The 22,827-nt window shown below is 45.9% G+C and overlaps 1 protein-coding gene across 2 annotated transcripts in view; it reads left to right on the forward strand.

Moving 5' to 3' along the window:
* LOC134933373 (hepatitis A virus cellular receptor 1-like) overlaps window positions 1-22,827 on the forward strand; it is a 72,787-nt gene that overhangs the window by 25,914 nt on the left and 24,046 nt on the right. For both annotated transcript variants that reach the window (XM_063928514.1, XM_063928515.1), the window contains exons 2-4: window positions 1,649-1,993; window positions 4,431-4,739; window positions 6,582-6,665. In XM_063928514.1, coding sequence (XP_063784584.1) covers window positions 1,649-1,993; window positions 4,431-4,739; window positions 6,582-6,665 — 738 coding nt within the window. The remainder of the gene's footprint in view (window positions 1-1,648; window positions 1,994-4,430; window positions 4,740-6,581; window positions 6,666-22,827) is intronic.

The raw sequence follows: 22,827 nt of genomic DNA on the forward strand, positions 1-22,827 counted from the left end.
GGCATTTATCTGGCTCTGTGGGGGCATTTATCTGGCACTGTGGGGGCATTTATCTGGCACTGTGGGGGCATTTATCTGGCACTGTGGGGGCATTTCTGGCACCGTGGGGGCATATCTGGCACTGTGGGGGCATATCTGGCACTGTGGGGACATATCTGGCACTGTGGGGGCATTTATCTGGCTCTGTGGGGGCATTTATGTATCAGGCACCGTGGGGGCATTTATGTATCAGGCACCGTGGGGGCATTTATGTATCATGCACCGTGGGGGCATTTATGTATCATGCACCGTGGGGGCATTTATGTATCAGGCACCGTGGGGACATTTATGTATCTGGCACCGTGGGGGCATTTATGTATCTGGCACCGTGGGGGCATTTATGTATCAGGCACCGTGGGGGCATTTATGTATCTGGCACCGTGGGGGCATTTATGTATCTGGCACCGTGGGGGCATTTATGTATCTGGCACCGTGGGGGCATTTATGTATCTGGCACCGTGGGGGCATTTCTTGCACTGTGGGGGCATTTCTTGCACTGTGGGGACATTTCTTGCACTGTGGGGGCATATCTTGCACTGTGAGGGCATTAATGTATGTGGCACTGTGGGGGCATATCTGCGCTGTGGGGGCATTTATCCATCTGGAACTGTGTGGCCATTTATGTAGCTGGCACTGCTGGGGGGCATGTCACGTGTAGCTGGCACTGCTGGGGGGCATGTCATGTGTAGCTGGCACTGCTGGGGGGCATATCATGTAGTGTTCCCGCTAGGCGTCTGTGGCTGGGCAGTGTGTCTCAGTGCTCTACCTGGCGCAATGTGTCTAACGTGCTCTTATAGGAGGTTCTACCTGGTGCAATGTGTATTAGCTGCACTACTGTGTGGTGTAATGTGAATTGCCACTATAATGTGGCTACGCACCTTCCCCACGAAGTAACTCCCCTAAATTTTTGCTGCGCGCCTTCGGCGCGCACTGTCCATGCTTTAGCGTGTGGAAATGGGAACAACAAGCATTACAGTATGTACATCATTTTGCCCACCTAACTTAAAAATGTGCCCTCCCTGTGATCAGCAACCTGCCCTAAAAAGTGAACACTAGCACGTGTAGCTGGCACTGCTGGAGGGCATGTCATGTGTAGCTGGCACTGCTGGGGGACGAGACCACGCCCACTTTTTCAAGAGGCCATGCCCACTTTTCCATGGGGGGGGGGGGCACTTTTACATTTTCTCGCTCAGGGTGCTAGTAGGCCTGGAGCCGGCCCTGACTTCTGGGAAGTGTAGCCTACAGTCTACAACGGGCTACCGCTATCTGAAGATGGCGATAGCTGCGGGTGTCAGCATAGGGAATACTTTGTATTCCAGATATTGGTGAATCTGGCAGCAGCACATCCCCATAGAAACCTAGTCAGGAATGGAGGTATTGCAGCAGGTACAGTATCTGAGATATCTGCTGTGGTCCCTCCTACATACAGTACATTCAAGGTATACTTCATATTTGCGGTTAACCCCCGAAAATGGTTGTTTTTTCGGGAAAATAGATGCAAATATTGTTTGATAAAATGGGCCCCATAATGATTTCAGTATGAAATGTCCTCCCATAATTATATGAATCCATGAACAATTACTATATTCTTGTTGTTTCTCTCTTGCAGTCCCTCTGGTATGTGGACTAATGGTGGGAGGAAGCGAGGGCGAATCTGTTACCCTCCCTTGTACTTACTCCGTCAAGACATCTAGCGATATCACTACCATGTGCTGGGGACGTGGAAGCTGCCCAAGTTCTAAGTGCACTGATGCTCTTATATGGACTGATGGTCATAAGGTCACCTATCAATCATCTAATCGCTACCAGCTCAATGATAATATAGCCAATGGGCAAGTATCGCTGACTATTGCCAAAGGACAAATGGAAGATGCAGGGATATACTGCTGCCGTATAGAACATCATGGGTGGTTCAACGACAAGAAACTTAGTATAGAGCTGAAGATGGCAAAAGGTGAGAGAATAAATCTCTAAACATTTTAAAATACACTGTAGAGGATACCAGAGATGGATATGCCTATGTATATACTATAAATTCTAAATGTTCACTCAGAGTTCATAGATTACTGCAAATAACCTACCTGACAATTTAAATGACCAATCAATGACTACTCAGATGCTGTAAGAGACTTCATAAGGTTACATACACTCTGATGTTGGCAATGCATTTTATAGGACGGTGAAACACATCAATTACATTGTGCTTTTGTTTTTGTTGGCAATGAATATTATCAACAATTATCTATATAGCGCACACATATTACATAGTGCTTCACAAACAATATTTAGTCACTCTAAATATTGTACATTTAATATTTATTTAAAAAGTACAATCCTAAATTAATCCTGGACTCCACCCTCTCCTTCACTCCCCGCATCCAGTCTATCTACCACTGGGGTTGGGGCTGTGAGACCGGTGGAAGGGATCCCGGAGGTCAGCATACTGTCCCCGGGATCCTGACCGCAGAATGCTGGCAGGTGTGTGTGTGTGGGGGGGTGGGGGGGGGAGGGGGGGAGAGCGCAATAGAGCTTGCCACAGGTTCTATTCCCACTCTATGGGTGTCGGCATGCTGACTGTTGGGCGTTTGATCGCTCAGGATCCCGGCGTCGGCATGGTGACCGCTGAGATCCCAACCGTCAGTCACAAGACTGCGTCCCCTCCTAATCATGCTACTTTCAACTTCGCAATATCTCTACAATCAGTCTTTTTCTTACCATGGAGACCACCAAAACTGTAATCCATGCATTTGCAGCTCCCATTTGAATTACTACAAAATCTCCCCTTGCTACTTCATATTTATTTAATGCTGCCATCCATTTTTTTTTACCACCCCAACAGCTCTTTGTTGGCCTTCCTCTTCTGCCAACTACTTCACTGGCTTCCCGCCCACCTGAGGGTACAATTCAAACTGCTCACTTTCACATATAAAGCTAATACTTATGCTACTCCACCTTACAGTTTCAAACTCTTGGTTCACATTCCCTCGCACACTCTCTGATCATCCACTGATCACTGTCTCACCTCAAACCTGGTTAACCTCCTCTCACGCCACATACAAGATTTCTTCTTTGCTGCCCCACTGCTCTGTAACCCTCTTCCTCTCCATATCAGGTTCTCTTCGAGTACACATATATTCAAACGGGTCCTTAAAACATTAGCATAAAAGCCTAGCAGTTCCCTTTATAATTTAAAAGTCTACTACTCTGACCTCCCACCTACTTTCTTCCAAGTTCACCCTCATGGTTATACCCCCTCTTTAGACTATAAGCCCTCATGGGCAGAATTCTCCTCCCTCATTTGCTATCTCTAGCACTGTCCCAGTCACCAGTGTGCCTCTATTCCCCTGTTTCTCACCACTGGAAAGGAAATTCACTGCATTCTCTCTGCTCCCCCACCTCTACCTGAGATTTTGATGCCATTCCCTCCAATGTCTACCTACAGTTTACACACCATTTCAACACTTCACTCTCTACTGGCATATTTCCTCCTCCTTGAAAAATTCATCAAGACCCCTAGCCTTAAAAGCCCTCTCTTCGTCAAGATACCATACAATCTCTCTACTTCCCTTACTTTCTTTTGAGAGGCTTGTCTACACTTACTACTCCATATTCCTCTTTGCTAACTCCATCCTTTGACCTCCTCTTTGCTAATCCAAGATTTCCTTCCCTGTCCTTATAACCTTGACCTCACTGCAGCTTTTATGCAGTTGACCATCCACATTTTCTCTTATCTCTTCATTCATTCTGTCTTGTGGTATAGTCCTTTCTTGGTTATTTTCTCCTCTCTCTAAACATTTCTCCTAATCACAATCTCCACTTCTTCTTTCCCTCTCTCGCCCACTCCCTGTAGTTGTTCATCAAGGCTCAGTCCTAGGCCCCATACTGTTTTCACTCTGCACATCCTTATTCAGTGAAGTAATCAGTTCTTTCTGTCTACAGTACCATCTTTATGCTTACAATATACAAATGTACCTGCCCTTCATTGATCTCTCCCCTTTTCTCCTCTCACATATTTCAAACTGGCTATACGTCATCTCCCCCTGGATATTTCAATGCTTTCTCAAGCCAAATATATCTCACTTACCTCATTGGATAAACACATGTCAAATTTAAATATGTTTTCACTAGGGCAGGCAATAAAAAAATGATGTACAGTACTCTATACCATAAAATAAACCAACATAAAGATGAATTCAATTTCACTATGCCTACACATTTATTTATCTGTGTATGTTAGTGTGTTACATTGTTTGCTATTTTTTGTATCTTTGCCCTGTATAGTGCTGTGTAAATTTGTGGAGCCTCATAAATAATATATGCTAATAAACTCTGTTACGTCATACTTCAATTCATGCACCTACTGTACATTTATTTATATAATATTATCACAGCAATTACTACACCGCCACCTGTCAAGACTATCAGGACAACTCCACCTCCTCCACCAGTCAGAACTACTTTTCTACCTCCTCCACCTGCCAGGACTACCATTCCACCACCTCCAGCTGCCCAGACTACCATTCCACCAACTCCACCTGCAAAGAAAACCAGTCCACCACTGACAACTGCCTGGACTACCACTCCACCAACTCCGCCTACAAAGAGTAACACTCCACCACCTCCACCTGCAAGGACAACCATTCAACAACCAATTATTACTGAAACTGCCACAGTGTCTGTAATGACTTTACTGATCACAGGTAAAATTTATATAGTTCTCAAAGCTTGGCGATAACGTGGAAAGAGAGAGCTAAAGTACTAACCTCAGCTAGTTACTGTCAGGTACAGGTGGTGTCATTTACATACAGTGTTAATAAAATGACAACTAAGAGCTGATTGGTTGGTAGTTTATCTCTCTCCACTTTCTATTTCTAAAGCTGGCTATACACTTTAAGATTATCTGTCCAACTAACCAATATACTGGTTGGAATTAAATTATGGCAATAAATGGGAGCAAATGACAAATGACCATTTGATTTAACCAATTTGTCTGAATTACCATTATTGTTTTCTAGTATTCGGAAGCAAATTGTCGATTGTCATTTGCTCCCATACATTACCAGGTTTTCATTTCAACCAGCAAATTGGTTGGTTGGTTGGACAGATAATCTTAAGGTATATGGACAGTTTTAGCTTTGACAAATCTCCACCTCACTTTCTCTCTCTGTGTCCCAGCAAATTAAATCATATGACCGTTCACAGATATTGCTATGTTCACAGCCATGCTACATTTCATCAATCTATATAAATACTGTAGGAAGAATAAAATATATTAAGGATTACAAGAGCCAAACATACAGTGGTTCATTTACAAACCAGAAATAAATGTGAAGGTACAGTGGAAAAGTTTATTTTATTGTTATTGGAATCAACTGGTTTCTGGACCTTGTACATTTTGTATATTCATGGCCTGATGTTACTGTGTGAGATGGGTAAGAAACATGGTGGTTCAACTTTCCTAATAAACTAATGAAAGAGATGGATAACTCCAAAGCCACTAGATGGCGCTCAATGGAACAAGTTCATATGTGCACAGCTGCTGGCGCTGACATTACTATTATATTGTTCCATTATTTTGACGGGCTGGTAACTAGTAATAATAATTAATTATACATAGAATTTAAAATATTTAACAATCAAACTACATGTATATTTCATTCTGCTAAATAAATATTACTCTGCAAAAACAAGCACATAAAATGATTAATGAACTCTGTGTTAGAATGTATATATGTGTGTGTGTGTGTGTGTGTGTGTATGTATGTATATATATATATATATATATATATATATAGGCATCTTGTCAGTGGAGGCGGCCATGTTCTATCTATATAAAATAACCAGCTGTAAGAGGAAACCTTCTTGTATTTTCTTTTAGTTAATCTATAACTCATTAATTATAGTAAGTGCAATAACATGTAGTTTAAAGTTTAAATTGAAGAAATTCTCATTTATCTCTGCAACACATTTTATTGGAGCCTTCCCGCCTATTTCATATTATTAGAATCTTGTCATTGTAACTACAGTACAGGAGACATTAAATATTTTCATAAAAAAAGGTTGGCATTACTTGTAGTAAACCATGTGCCCATAGCTGTCCCTTGCACTTTACAGTAATAAAACCATGCAAAAATGCCCAAATGGTTGTCTTTTAAACAATACACTTATAGCCATAATGCACTTACATTCAATACATATTTTTGTAGTGTGTGTAGTCATATTGCATGTCATATTATCATATCTTCATTCAATTGATTCTAAGATGTTCATGATCTTATATGTTGCAACTTTTACTTGTAACCTTCATTTTTCCATGTACTGTATGTTTGTGAAATATACTGAACTCAATATATTTAGATGCTTGAGACCTGATTCCCTGCAGTACATATGTATTGGGCCTAAGCCATGCCAGCCAACTTCAATAACCCCATACTAAAGCAAGCACCAACCATGGTCTTATATGGCTACTGGTGTTTTACCTCTGGAAATCACCATGAATAATCAACATCATAATACTCTGGTTTTCTTTGATTTCTCTGCAGAGTTTCCAAGTGTTGTGACTACACATGAGACAAGAAATGAAAAATCCACAGATGAATACAATGCAGAAACAGAACATGTTCAAGGTGAATATTGTTGCCAATTTCCATATATGTTTGTTACAGAATATTGGTAAGGTGACTGTTATATAGGTACCTTGGTAATCCCAAATTATGCAGTTTTACTGTGGAACTTTATGCCCAATGTATTTGAGGCTTTAACTTTAGCAGAGCCTTTCAGTGTTCATGTGACACTTGCTCTACACTCGCAAAGTCTGTATTGTGAATGAAAGCAGAGCATTTAGATGTGTCAATTCCTAGGCTGAAATAGATGGGTCCAAAAAGCAAAATTGTGATGTTACTCTAAGAACTCTACTTGTATTATTTTATTAAATACAGAAATGTTTACGTCTTTTGTGTTGTCTCTACACTAAATACTGTTTTGAGAATGTGTTTCCTCCTATTGATTAAATACACCTAGGGCCGGATGTAATGGAGTGCGAGGCAGCTGGAGATCCCAGATTCCAGACATACTCGTACGTTTTTTTTAAAGCAGCAAACATTTACAGGGCAAATCAAGTTGGTTTTGCCTTGTAAACATTTGCTGCTTTAAAAATACATGCACGTTCGTCTGGAGTTTTGGATCTCCGGCTGTCTCACACTCCATTACATCTGGCCCCTTGTGTCAATACTCTGTAGCGCAAGACACCTGCCGCAACTGAGCTGTGTAGTGTACAGTTTTTTTCTTTAAAATGTGTGCATCTTATTTGCATCAGAGATGCAGCAAAACATCACTCAAAGGGGTATATTTACTAAGGTCCCGATTTTGACCGAGATGCCGTTTTTTCTTCAAAGTGTCATGTCGGGAATTTACTAAGCAAAAATCTCGGCAGTGATGAGGGCATTCGTAATATTTTGGAAGTCCTAGGAAAAAATCACGAATCAATACACCATCGGTCAAATACGCCTGCAATTTGGTAGAAATCGGTCATTTACTAAAAAGTGCAAAACACAAACACTGCCGACAATAGCCAAACACTGCCGTGCAGAAATACAAATCGTGAAAAAGTGCTAAAAAAAAACAGACCTGCTTTTTTATCCCGTGTTTTGATAGGCATGCAGGGATCCATGAGATCCGTGCATGTTTATCAGTGGGAAGGGGATGGGAAAGTGTGTATTTTTTGAAAAAAAATTGCGTGGGGTCCCCCCTCCTAAGCAAAACCTGCCTCGGGCTCTTTGAGCCTGTCCTGGTTGCAAAAATATGGGATAAAAAATGATAGAGGTTCCCCCATATTTTAACAACCAGCACCGGGCTCTGCGCCTGGTCCTGGTTCCAAAAATACGGGGGACAAAAAGCGTAGGGGTCCCCCGTATTTCTGAAACCAGCACCGGGCTCCACTAGCCAGATACATAATGCCACAGCCGGGGGACACTTTTATATAGCTCCAGGCGGCCCTGGCATTACATAACCAACTAGTCACCCCTGGCCGGGGTACCCTGGAGGAGTGGGGACCCCTTCAATCAAGGGGTCCCCCCCTCCAGCCACCCAAGGACCTGGGGTGAAGCCCGAGGCTGTCCCCCCCATCCAATGGCTGCGGATGGGAGGCTGATAGCCATTGTGTAAAAAAATGAATATTGTTTTTAGTAGCAGTACTACAAGTCCCAGCAAGCCTCCCCCACAAGCTGGTACTTGGAGAACCACAAGTACCAGCATGCGGAGGAAAACCGGGCCCGCTGGTACCTGTAGTACTACTACTAAAAAAATACCCCAATAAAAACATAAGACACACACCTTGAAAGTAAAACTTTAATACATACATACACACCTCCATATACACATACTTACCTTATGTTCACACGAGGGTCGGTCCTCTTCTCCATGTAGAATCCATGGTGTACCTGTGGAAAAAATTATACTCACATACTCCAGTGTAGAAGCCTCTTCTTCTTGTAATCCATTTGTAATCCAGGTACTTGTCAAAATAAAAAAACGGACACCCGACCTCGCACTGAAAGGGGCCCCATGTTTTCACATGGGACCCCTTTCCCCGAATGCCAGAAACCCCCTCTGACTTATATGTCTAAGAGGGTTTCTTCAGCCAATCAGGGAGCGCCACGTTGTGGCACCCTCCTGATTGGCTGTGTGCTCCTGTACTGTATGACAGGCGGCACACGGCAGTGTTACAATGTAGCGCCTATGCGCTCTATTGTAACCAATGGTGGGAACTTTGTGGTCAGTGGTGAGGTTACTTTCGGTCACCCGCTGACCACAAAGTTCCCACCATTGGTTATAATGGAGCGCATAGGCGCTACATTGTAACACTGCCGTGTGCCGCCTGTCATACAGTACAGGAGCACACAGCCGATCAGGAGGATGCCACAACGTGGCGTTCCCTGATTGGCTGATGGAACCCACTTAGACATAAGTCAGAGGGGGTTCCTGGCATTCGGGAAAAGGGGTCCCATGTGAAAACATGGGGCCCCTTTCAGTGCGAGGTCGGGTGTCCGTTTTTTTATTTTGACAAGTACCTGGATTACAACTGGATTAAAAGAAGAAGAGGCTTCTACACTGGATTTTGTGAGTATAATTTTTTCCACAGGTACACCATGGATTCTACATGGAGAAGAGGACCGACCCTCGTGTGAACATAAAGTAAGTATGTGTATATGGAGGTGTGTATGTATGTATTAAAGTTATACTTTCAAGGTGTGTGTCTTATGTTTTTATTGGGGTATTTTTTTAGTAGTAGTACTACAGGTACCAGCGGGCCCGGTTTTCCTCCGCATGCTGGTACTTGTGGTTCTCCAAGTACCAGCTTGCGGGGTAGGCTTGCTGGGACTTGTAGTACTGCTACTAAAAACAATATTCATTTTTTTACACAACGGCTATCAGCCTCCCATCCGCAGCCCATGGATGGGGGACACAGCCTCAGGCTTCACCCCTGGTCCTTGGGTGGCTGGAGGGGGGGACCCCTTGATTGAAGGGGTCCCCACTCCTCCAGGGTACCCCGGCCAGGGGTGACTAGTTGGTTATGTAATGCCAGGGCCGCCGGGAGCTATATAAAAGTGTCCCCCGGCTGTGGCATTATGTATCTGGCTAGTGGAGCCCGGTGCTGGTTTCAGAAATACGGGGGACCCCTACGCTTTTTGTCCCCCGTATTTTTGGAACCAGGACCAGGCGCAGAGCCTGGTGCTGGTTGTTGAAATATGGGGGAACCTCTATCATTTTTCCCCCCATATTTTTGCAACCAGGACCGGCTCAAAGAGCCCGAGGCTGGTTTTGCTTAGGAGGGGGGACCCCACGCATTTTTTTTTAAATTTAACACTGATTTTTTTTTTTTTTTTAAAGTGCACAATAAAGCCCAGCACGGATCTCTCAGATCCGGCCGAGATTCATTGTATTAAAGTCGGCAGTGTTTTACAAGTCACTCACGTAAAACACTGCCTAAAAAAACGAATGACATCGACATCGGTAAAACCGTAAATGCAGAATACGGCAGCTTAGTAAATTAGTCGTACTAAATTCAAAAAGTTGCATATTTACACTTTCGATGTCATTCGTGATTGAACTTTGACCTCAAACGGAAAATTACGAATCTTAGTAAATTTACCCCAAAGTGTACTAGAGATGCTGGACTGCGACTTAACCAAACAAGAATTCATTTTAAACACAAAGTTGCAGACAAAACACTACAAAACTTGGGGGTATATTTATTAATATTCGTGTTTTAAGGGTGTTTGATCTCGAATGGTATCGGGTGCATTTTACTGCAACTTTTTGGATCCTGATACGGTCATTTACTAAGCTGCCGAGTTTTCCACATTCGTATTTTCCGATGTCAATGTGATTCGTAATGTCTGGCAGTGTTTTACGGGAATGATTAGTAAAACACTGCCTGACAAAACACAAGGAATCCCAGCCGGATCTGTGAGCTTCATTGTGTGCATTGTGAGCAGTGCAGAATGGGTTAAAAACAGATTTTTTTTTTGCGTGGGGTCCCCCCTCCTAAGCATAACCAGCCTCGTGCTCTTTGAGCCAGTCCAGGTTGTAAAAATACAGGAAAAAAATTGACAGAGGTTCCCCCATATTTCAACAACCAGCACCGGGCTCTGCGCCTGGTCCTGGTGCAAAAAATATGGGGGACAAAAGACGTAGGGGTCCCCCCATATTTTTTCCACCAGCACCGGGCTCCACTAGTCAGAGAGATAATGCCACAGCCAGGGGACACTTTTATATTGGTCACGGCAGCCCTAGCATTAAATCACCAACTAGTCACCCCTGGCCGGGATACCCTGGAGGAGTGGGGACCCCTTAAATCAAAGCCCCCCCCCCTCCAGCCACGGATGGGAGGCTGATAGCCTTTTGTGTAAAAAAAAAATTTTGTTTTTTGTAGCAGAACTACAAGTCCCAGCAAGCCTCCCCCGCAAGCTGGTACTTGGAGAACCACAAGTACCAGCATGCGGGGGGAAAACATGCCCACTGGTACCTGTAGTTCTACTACAAAAAAAATACCCAAATATAAAACAAAACACACACACCGTGATAGTACAATTTTATTAAACATACATGCACACTTACATACATACATACTTACTTATGTTGACACAAAGCATTCGGTCCCCTTCTCCAGTATAATCCCGGGGTACCTGTAAAAAAAATGATACTTACAAAGAATCCGGGGTAGATCGGTCCTCTTCTTCTAAATTATAATCCAGGTACTTGGCAAAATAAAAAAACGAAAAACACGGTCCACGAACTGAAAGGGGTCCCATGTTTACACATGGAACCCCTTTCCCCGACTGACGGGACCCCCCATGACTGCTGTCAAAGAGGGTCCCTTCAGCCAATCAGGGAGTGCCACATCATGGCACTCTCCTGATTGGCTGTGCGCGCCTGAGCTGTCAGTCAGGCTGCGCACTGTAGATATAATGTAGTGCATAGGCGCTCCATTGTATCCAATGGTGGGAACATTGCGGTCTGCGGTAGACCGCAAGTTTAAGTGGCGCCAACCACAAAAGTGACGATTCGCAAAAAAATACACCCGCATTTGAGCATTCAGAGACTAACACCCAAATACGAATAATAGTAAATTCTTGTGTTGTATGAACAAACAGCCGTGTTTGGCCGATGGTCTATTCATTCGTATTTCTGAACTTAGCCGTGAACACCATTACGAATTGCACCAACACTGCCGAGATTTGTGCTTGGTAAATTCCCATGTTGGGACTTAGAAAAAACCCCACAAATCGGACAAACACGAAATTTTAGTAAATATACCTCCTGGTGTGAGAAAAAGCCACGTCCACTGCATCGCAGCACTTCATTTACAGATCCAGACACATTCACCCACAGATGTACACATTTTAAACATCAAACTGATCAGTGTAGTGTAGCAAAGTAGTTTTGTTGCTTCTAGTTGTTTTATTTGTGCAATTAAGATGCACATTTTCAGTCTGAAAGATGCTCAGTATGGCCGAATCGCACAGGACCTGGCCAGCTGAGAGGGGCTGTTTGGCAGGACTGAAGCCACAGTCTATGAGGATACAGCTACAGGCATAACTAGAACTTTGTGTGCCCCATAGCAACATATTGAAGGGTAGACCTGCCAGTACACATTATGCAGCACGGTATCCCCAATTCACACTATGTGATAGTGTCCCCAGTTCATATTATGCCACATTACAGTGCCCCCTATTCGTACTGTGCCACTGTGCCACATTAGTGTTTCTCCTCAGTTTAAAGTATGTAGTATTACAGTGCCCCCAGTTCATATTATGCCACACTATAGTGTCTCCATTTCATATTGTGCCACATTAGAGTGCCTCAGTTATTATTATGTAAGATAATGTCCTCCACATTACAATGAGCAGATCGGACTAGGACACATTACAGTGCCTTTCAGTTCATATTGTGCCATATTACAGTGGCCTCAAGTTCAAATGATGTAACATTATAGTGCCCCCTTACCATTATAACATCCACTACACACTCCCCTCACTGAAAATTCAGGCTGGTCAATGAATCAGACTCAATTGCTTAACAAGCAAATCTGGGAAATTGGTATGCAATTATATAACCTGGATCCAGGCCCCACTAAGTCTCTAGGCCCCATATCTATGGCACCCCTTGCACCCATTGCAGGTACACCCATGGACACAGCTAAACTGAGAATTGATTAAGCAAAATAACCATTGTGATAGGCCAGTAGAGCTAGATAAACACAATAAAAGTGAACTGTAAAAATACCTGTCCCCCAAAAAATATATTTTTATATGCACCATAAATATACATGAACCAAATAATAATATAAACTCATGATTATTAAGGTAAAAATAATGATAGGGTTCAGTCTAAAAAGGCTTTATTCGCTCAAATATGTGACCTTTTACAAAATAATTATACCAAAAATTGGAATAACTATGTTTCTTGTATATAATACTGTTCAGTATTACAGCAAAACCAGAGCCCCAATAATCTTATAGAACACAAAAGTTTCATATCATTAAAAATAAGTAACAATGTATACACAGGGTATGTCACAGCTTTCAATATTCTCTGTATGTGATTAGCTTCCCTCCAATTCAAAGAAATTGTTTCAATAACAAATAATTTTTTATCTTTGATAAGTATTAGGGAATTCCTTTAACTGCTTTACTAAACATAGTTCAAAAAATGTAAAAAAAAACTTAATGGATTTAAGGCATCTGTTTTAAATGGAAATATCACCAATATAGTTCTATTACAATCAACCTTCTTAAAATACATTTTCTCTATCGTCCTAAGTGGATGCTGGGGTTCCTGAAAGGACCATGGGGAATAGCGGCTCCGCAGGAGACAGGGCACAAAAAAGTAAAGCTTTACTAGGTCAGGTGGTGTGCACTGGCTCCTCCCCCTATGACCCTCCTCCAGACTCCAGTTAGATTTTGTGCCCGAACGAGAAGGGTGCAATCTAGGTGGCTCTCCTAAAGAGCTGCTTAGAGAAAGTTTAGTTTAGGTTTTTTTCTTTACAGTGAGTCCTGCTGGCAACAGGATCACTGCAACGTGGGACTTAGGGGGAAAGTAGTAAACTCACCTGCATGCAGAGTGGATTTGCTGCTTGGCTACTGGACACCATTAGCTCCAGAGGGATCGAACACAGGCCCAGCCGTGGAGTCCGGTCCCGGAGCCGCGCCGCCGACCCCCTTGCAGATGCTGAAGCGTGAAGAGGTCCGGAAACCGGCGGCTGAAGACTCCTCAGTCTTCATAAGGTAGCGCACAGCACTGCAGCTGTGCGCCATTTTCCTCTCAGCACACTTCACTGGGCAGTCACTGAGGGTGCAGAGCGCTGGGGGGGGGCGCTCTGAGAGGCAAATATAAACCTTATACAAGGCTAAAAATACCTCACATATAGCCCATAGGGGCTATATGGAGATATTTAACCCCTGCCTGACTGGAAAAATAGCGGGAGAAGAACCCGCCGAAAAAGGGGCGGGGCCTATCTCCTCAGCACACGGCGCCATTTTCTGTCACAGCTCCGCTGGTCAGAACGGCTCCCAGGTCTCTCCCCTGCACTGCACTACAGAAACAGGGTAAAACAGAGAGGGGGGGCACATTAATGGCTATATATATATATATTAAAGCAGCTATAAGGGAGCACTTAATATAAGGATATCCCTTGTATATATAGCGCTTTGTGGTGTGTGCTGGCAGACTCTCCCTCTGTCTCCCCAAAAGGGCTAGTGGGTCCTGTCTTCATTAGAGCATTCCCTGTGAGTTTGCGGTGTGTGTCGGTACGTGGTGTCGACATGTATGAGGACGATATTGGTGTGGAGGCGGAGCAATTGCCAAATATGCAGATGTCACCCCCCAGGGGGTCGACACCAGAATGGATGCCTTTATTTGTGGAATTACGTGATGGTTTATCTTCCCTTAAACAGTCAGTTGAGGACATGAGGCGGCCGGACAATCAATTAATGCCTGTCCAGGCGCCTCAAACACCGTCAGGGGCTGTAAAACGCCCTTTGCCTCAGTCGGTCGACACAGACCCAGACACGGGCACTGATTCCAGTGACGACGGTAGAAATTCAAACGTATTTTCCAGTAGGGCCACACGTTATATGATTTTGGCAATGAAGGAGACGTTACATTTAGCTGATACTACAGATACCGTAAAACAGGGTATTATGTATGGTGTGAAAAAACTACAAACAGTTTTTCCTGAATCAGAAGAATTAAATGACGTGTGTGATGAAGCGTGGGTTGCTCCTGATAAAAAGTTGATAATTTCAAAAAAGTTATTGGCATTATACCCTTTCCCGCCAGAGGTTAGGGCGCGCTGGGAAACACCCCCTAAGGTGGACAAGGCGCTCACACGCTTATCCAAACAAGTGGCGTTACCCTCTCCTGAGACGGCCGCACTTAAGGATCCATCAGATAGAAAGATGGAAGTTATTCAAAAGAATATATACACACATGCAGGTGTTATACTACGACCAGCTATAGCAACTGCCTGGATGTGCAGTGCTGGAGTAGTTTGGTCAGAATCCCTGATTGAAAATATTGATACCCTAGATAGGGACAATGTTTTACTGTCGTTAGAACAAATAAAGGATGCATTTATCTATATGCGTGATGCACAGAGGGATATTTGCACACTGGCATCTCGGGTGAGTGCTATGTCCATTTCAGCCAGAAGAGCCTTATGGACACGACAGTGGACAGGCGATGCGGATTCAAAACGTCACATGGAGGTTTTGCCGTATAAAGGGGAGGAGTTATTTGGAGTTGGTCTATCAGACTTGGTGGCCACGGCTACTGCCGGGAAATCCACTTTTTTACCTCAAGTCACTCCCCAACAGAGAAAGGCACCGACCTTTCAACCGCAGCCTTTTCGCTCCTACAAAAATAAGAGAGCAAAGGGCTTGTCGTACCTGCCACGAGGCAGAGGAAGAGGGAAGAGACACCAACAGGCAGCTCCTTCCCAGGAACAGAAGCCCTCCCCGGCTCCTGCAAAAACCTCAGCATGACGCTGGGGCCTCTCAAGCGGACTCGGGGACAGTGGGGGGCCGTCTCAAAAATTACAGCGCGCAGTGGGCTCACTCGCAGGTAGACCCCTGGATCCTGCAGATAATATCTCAGGGGTACAGGTTGGAATTAGAGACGGATCCTCCTCATCGTTTCCTGAAGTCTGCCTTACCAACCGTCTCTTCCGAAAGGGAGAGGGTGTTGGAAGCCATTCACAAGCTGTACGCTCAGCAGGTGATAGTCAAAGTACCCCTATTACAACAAGGAAAGGGGTATTATTCCACTCTATTTGTGGTACCGAAGCCGGATGGCTCGGTAAGGCCTATTCTAAATCTGAAGTCCTTGAACCTCTACATAAAAAAGTTCAAGTTCAAGATGGAGTCACTCAGAGCAGTGATAGCGAACCTGGAAGAAGGGGACTTTATGGTATCCTTGGACATCAAGGATGCGTATCTACACGTTCCGATTTACCCCGCACACCAGGGGTACCTCAGGTTCATTGTTCAAAACTGTCACTATCAGTTTCAGACGCTGCCGTTCGGATTGTCCACGGCGCCTCGGGTCTTTACCAAGGTAATGGCCGAGATGATGATTCTTCTTCGAAGAAAAGGCGTATTAGTTATCCCATACTTGGACGATCTCCTAATAAGGGCAAGGTCCAGAGAACAGCTGGAGACAGCTTTAGCACTATCTCAAGAGGTGCTAAGACAACACGGGTGGATTCTGAATATTCCAAAATCCCATTTAATCCCGACAACTCGTCTGCTGTTCCTAGGAATGATTCTGGACACGGTTCAGAAAAAGGTTTTCCTTCCAGAGGAAAAAGCCAAGGAGTTATCCGATCTGGTCAGGAACCTCCTAAAACCAGGAAAAGTGTCAGTACATCAATGCACAAGAGTCCTGGGAAAAATGGTGGCTTCTTACGAAGCAATTCCATTCGGCAGATTCCATGCAAGAATATTCCAAAGGGATCTGTTGGACAAATGGTCAGGGTCGCATCTGCAGATGCACCTGCGAATAACCCTGTCACCAAAGACAAGGGTGTCACTTCTGTGGTGGTTGCAGAAGGCTCACCTATTAGAAGGCCGCAGATTCGGCATTCAGGATTGGATCCTGGTGACCACGGACGCCAGCCTGAGAGGCTGGGGAGCAGTCACACAAGGAAGAAACTTCCAGGGAGTATGGACGAGTCTGGAAAAGTCTCTTCACATAAACATTCTGGAACTAAGAGCAATCTACAATGCTCTAAGCCAGGCGGAACTTCTCCTGCAAGGAAAGCCGGTGTTGATTCAGTCGGACAACATCACGGCGGTCGCCCATGTAAACAGGCAGGGCGGCACAAGAAGCAGGAGTGCAATGGCAGAAGCTGCCAAGATTCTTCGCTGGGCGGAGAATCACGTGATAGCACTGTCAGCAGTGTTCATCCCGGGCGTGGACAACTGGGAAGCAGACTTCCTCAGCAGACACGATCTTCATCCGGGAGAGTGGGGTCTACATCCAGAAGTCTTCAACATGTTAATAGACCGTTGGGAAAGACCAATTGTAGACATGATGGCGTCTCGCCTCAACAAGAAACTGGACAAATATTGCGCCAGGTCAAGAGATCCACAGGCAATAGCTGTGGACGCACTGGTAACTCCTTGGGTGTACCAGTCAGTGTATGTGTTTCCTCCTCTGCCGCTCATACCAAAGGTATTGAAGATCATACGGCAAAGAAGAGTAAGAACAATACTAGTGGTTCCGGATTGGCCGAGAAGGACTTGGTATCCGGAACTTCAAGAGATGCTCACGGACGAACCGTGGCCTCTACCTCTGAGAAGGGACCTGCTACAGCAGGGTCCCTGTCTTTTTCAAGACTTACCGCGGCTGCGTTTGACGGCATGGCGGTTGAACGCCAGATCCTAAAAGGGAAAGGCATTCCAGAAGAAGTCATTCCTACCTTGATTAAGGCACGGAAGGAAGTCACCGTGAAACATTATCACCGCATTTGGCGAAAATATGTAGCGTGGTGCGAGGATCGGAGGGTTCCGACGGAGGAATTCCAACTGGGTCGTTTCCTACATTTCCTGCAATCAGGATTATCTATGGGTCTCAAATTGGGATCCATTAAGGTTCAAATTTCGGCCCTGTCAATATTCTTCCAAAAAGAATTGGCCTCTGTCCCTGAGGTCCAGACTTTTGTCAAGGGAGTACTGCATATACAGCCTCCTGTGGTGCCTCCGGTGGCACCGTGGGATCTAAATGTAGTTTTAGATTTCCTCAAATCCCATTGGTTTGAACCATTGAAAAAGGTGGATTTGAAATATCTCACATTGAAAGTGACTATGTTACTAGCCCTGGCCTCTGCCAGGAGAGTATCTGAATTGGCGGCTTTATCTTATAAAAGTCCTTATCTAATCTTCCATTCGGATAGGGCAGAACTGCGGACTCGTCCGCATTTTCTCCCTAAAGTGGTATCAGCATTTCATCTGAACCAACCTATTGTGGTGCCTGCGGCCACTAGCGACTTGGAGGACTCCAAGTTGTTGGACGTTGTCAGAGCCTTAAAAATATACATTGCAAGGACGGCTGGAGTCAGAAAATCTGACTCGCTGTTTATATTGTATGCACCCAACAAGTTGGGCGCACCTGCTTCTAAGCAGTCGATTGCTCGTTGGATTTGTAACACAATTCAACTTGCACATTCTGTGGCAGGCCTGCCACAGCCTAAAACTGTAAAAGCCCACTCCACAAGGAAGGTGGGCTCATCTTGGGCGGCTGCCCGAGGGGTCTCGGCATTACAACTCTGCCGAGCAGCTACGTGGTCGGGGGAGAACACGTTTGTAAAATTTTACAAATTTGATACCCTGGCAAAGGAGGACCTGGAGTTCTCTCATTCGGTGCTGCAGAGTCATCCGCACTCTCCCGCCCGTTTGGGAGCTTTGGTATAATCCCCATGGTCCTTTCAGGAACCCCAGCATCCACTTAGGACGATAGAGAAAATAAGAATTTACTTACCGATAATTCTATTTCTCGGAGTCCGTAGTGGATGCTGGGCGCCCATCCCAAGTGCGGATTATCTGCAATACTTGTACATAGTTATTGTTAACTAATTCGGGTTATTGTTAAGGAGCCATCTTTAAGAGGCCCTTTCTGTTGTCATACTGTTAACTGGGTTTAGATCACAAGTTGTACGGTGTGATTGGTGTGGCTGGTATGAGTCTTACCCGGGATTCAAAATGCCTCCCTTATTGTGTATGCTCGTCCGGGCACAGTACCTAACTGGAGTCTGGAGGAGGGTCATAGGGGGAGGAGCCAGTGCACACCACCTGACCTAGTAAAGCTTTACTTTTTTGTGCCCTGTCTCCTGCGGAGCCGCTATTCCCCATGGTCCTTTCAGGAACCCCAGCATCCACTACGGACTCCGAGAAATAGAATTATCGGTAAGTAAATTCTTATTTTCTCTAACGTCCTAGTGGATGCTGGGGACTCCGTAAGGACCATGGGGAATAGCGGGCTCCGCAGGAGACTGGGCACTCTAAAGAAAGATTTAGTACTATCTGGTGTGCACTGGCTCCTCCCTCTATGCCCCTCCTCCAGACCTCAGTTAGAATCTGTGCCCGGCCGAGCTGGGTGCTCCTAGTGGGCTCTCCTGAGCTTGCTAGATTAGAAAGTATTTTGTTAGGTTTTTTGTTTTCAGAGAGCTTCTGCTGGCAACAGACTCTCTGCTACGAGGGACTGAGGGGAGAGAAGCAAACCTACTCACGGCAGCTAGGTAGCGCTTCTTAGGCTACTGGACACCATTAGCTCCAGAGGGATCGAACACAGGTACCTAACCTTGATCGTCCGTTCCCGGAGCAGCGCCGCCGTCCCCCTCGCAGAGCCAGAAGAACAGAAGCAGCAGAAGCATGAAGACATCAAAATCGTCGGCTGAAGACTCCTGTCTTCACTTAAGGTAGCGCACAGCACTGCAGCTGTGCGCCATTGCTCCCACAGCACACCGCACACTCCGGTCACTGTAGGGTGCAGGGCGCAGGGGGGGGGGGGGGCGCCCTGGGCAGCAATTAAATACCTTTTTTGGCAAAAAGAGACATATATACAGTCTGGTACTGTATATATGCCAGAGCCCCCGCCATTTTTTACACATTAAAGCGGGACAGAAGCCCGCCGCTGAGGGGGCGGGGCCTTCTTCCTCAGCACACCAGCGCCATTTTCTCTTCACAGCTCCGCTGGAAGGACGCTCCCCAGGCTCTCCCCTGCAGTATACAGGTGCAATAGAGGGTAAAAAAGAGAGGGGGGGCACATAAATTTAGGCGCAGTATATATATTAACAGCAGCTACAGGGTAAACACGAAGTTACAGTGTAATCCCTGGGTTATATAGCGCTGGGGTGTGTGCTGGCATACTCTCTCTCTGTCTCCCCAAAAGCCTTTGTGGGGTCCTGTCCTCAGTCAGAGCATTCCCTGTGTGTGTGCTGTGTGTCGGTAAGCCTGTGTCGACATGTTTGATGAGGAATGATACGTGGAGGCAGAACAAGTGCAGCTGAGTGTGGTGTCGCCGCCGACGGTGCCGACACCTGATTGGATGGATATGTGGAAGGTGTTAAATGATAATGTAAACTCCTTGCATAACAGATTGGATAAAACTGTAACCGGGGGACAGGCAGGGTCTCAACCCGTGCCTGATCCTACAGCGCAGAGGCCGTCAGGGTCCCAAAAGCGCACACTATCCCAGATAGTTGACACAGATGTCGACACGGAATCTGACTCCAGTGTCGATGACGATGAGGCAAAGTTGCAGCCTAAAATGACTAAAGCCATCCGCTACATGATTGTAGCTATGAAGGATGTATTACACATTTCTGAGGAAAATCCTGTCCCTGACAAGAGGATTTATATGTATGGGGAGAAAAAGCATGAAGTGACTTTTCCCCCTTCACATGAATTAAATGAATTATGTGAAAAAGCGTGGGATTTCCCTGACAGGAAGGTGATAGTTTCCAAGAGATTACTTATGGCGTATCCTTTCCCGCCAGCGGACAGGTTACGCTGGGAATCCTCCCCTAGGGTAGACATGGCGTTGACACGCTTGTCTAAGAAGGTGGCCCTGCCATCTCCGGATACGGCCGCCCTAAAGGATCCTGCGGATAGAAAGCATGAAGCTATTCTGAAGTCAGTTTATACACATTCTGGCACACTGCTGAGGCCAGCAATTGATTCGGCCTGGATGTGTAGTGTGGTAGCTGCATGGACGGATTCTCTGTCTGAGGAGTTGGATACCCTGGACAGGGACACTGTTCTACTGACCCTGGCACATATCAAGGACGCGGTCCTATATATGCGGGATGCCCAGAGGGACATTTGCCTGCTGGGCTCTAGAGTTAACGCTATGTCCATTTCTGCCAGAAGGGTCTTATGGACTCGGCAATGGACAGGGGATACCGACTCTAAAAAACACATGGAGGTTTTACCTTATAAGGGTGAGGAATTGTTTGGGGACGGTCTCTCGGACCTAGTTTCCACAGCTACGGCTGGGAAGTCAAATTTCTTGCCTTATGTCCCTCCACAACCTAAGAAAGCACCGTATTACCAAATGCAGTCCTTTCGTTCTCAGAGGAGCAAGAAGGTCAGAGATGCGTCCTTTCTTGCCAGAGGCAGGGGTAGGGGAAAAAAGCTGCACCACGCAGCTAGTTCCCAGGAACAAAAGTCTTCCCCGGCTTCCACTAAATCCACCGCATGACGCTGGGGCTCCACAGGCGGAGCCAGGAGCTGTGGGGCGCGTCTCCGACATTTCAGCCACCAGTGGGTTCGCTCACAGGTGGATCCTTGGGCTATACAAATTGTGTCTCAGGGATACAAGCTGGAATTCGAGGTGATGCCCCCTCACCGTTACCTAAAATCGGCCTTACCAGCTTTCCCCATGGAAAGGGAGATAGTGGTGGAGGCAATTCACAAACTTTTTCTCCAGAAAGTGGTGGTAGAGGTCTCCCCCCTTCAATGGGGAAGGGGCTACTATTCCACTATGTTTGTGGTACCGAAACCGGACGGTTCGGTCAGACCCATTTTAAATTTAAAATCCCTGAACTTTTATCTGAAGACATTCAAATTCAAAATGGAATCGCTCAGAGCGGTCATTGCAAGCCTGGAGGAAGGGGATTTTATGGTGTCTCTGGACATCAAGGATGCTTACTTGCATGCCCCCATTTATCCGCCTCATCAGGAGTACCTCAGGTTTGTGGTACGGGACTGTCATTACCAATTACAGACGTTGCCGTTTGGCCTGTCCACGGCACCGAGAGTTTTTACCAAAGTGATGGCGGAGATGATGGTGCTCCTTCGGAAGCAAGGGGTTACAATTATCCCATACTTGGACAATCTCCTCATAAAGGCGAGGTCCAGGGAGCAGTTGCTGATCAGTGTAGCACACTCTCAGGAAGTGTTGCGTCAGCACGGCTGGATTCTGAACATTCCAAAGTCGCAGCTGATTCCTGCGACGCGTCTGCCCTTCCTGGGCATGATTCTGGACACAGACCAGAAGAAGGTGTTTCTCCCGGAGGAGAAGGCTCAGGAACTCGTGACTCTGGTCAGAGACCTCCTAAAGTCAAAACAGGTGTCGGTGCATCACTGCACACGAGTCCTGGGAAAGACGGTGGCGTCTTACGAAGCCATTCCCTTCGGCAGGTTCCATGCGAGGATCTTTCAGTGGGATCTGCTGGACAAGTGGTCTGGATCGCATCTTCAGATGCATCGGATGATCACCCTGTCCCCCAGGGCCAGGGTGTCTCTTCTGTGGTGGCTACAAGGTGCTCACCTCCTCGAGGGCCGCAGATTCGGCATACAGGACTGGGTCCTGGTGACCACGGACGCAAGCCTCCAAGGGTGGGGGGCAGTCACTCAAGGAAGAAACTTCCAAGGGTTGTGGTCAAGTCAGGAGACTTGTCTGCACATCAATATCCTGGAACTAAGGGCCATATACAACGCCCTGAGTCAAGCGGAGCCTCTGCTTCGAAACCAACCGGTGCTGATTCAGTCAGACAACATCACGGCAGTGGCCCATGTAAACCGCCAGGGCGGCACAAGAAGCAGGGTGGCAATGGCAGAAGCCACCAGGATTCTTCGGTGGGCGGAGAATCACGTACTAGCACTGTCAGCAGTGTTCATTCCGGGAGTGGACAACTGGGAAGCAGACTTCCTCAGCAGTCATGACCTCCACCCGGGAGAGTGGGGAATTCATCAAGAAGTCTTCACGCAGATTGCAAATCGATGG

Source organism: Pseudophryne corroboree, chromosome 6, assembly GCF_028390025.1.
Source record: "Pseudophryne corroboree isolate aPseCor3 chromosome 6, aPseCor3.hap2, whole genome shotgun sequence".
Classification (NCBI taxonomy): Eukaryota; Metazoa; Chordata; class Amphibia; order Anura; family Myobatrachidae; genus Pseudophryne; species Pseudophryne corroboree.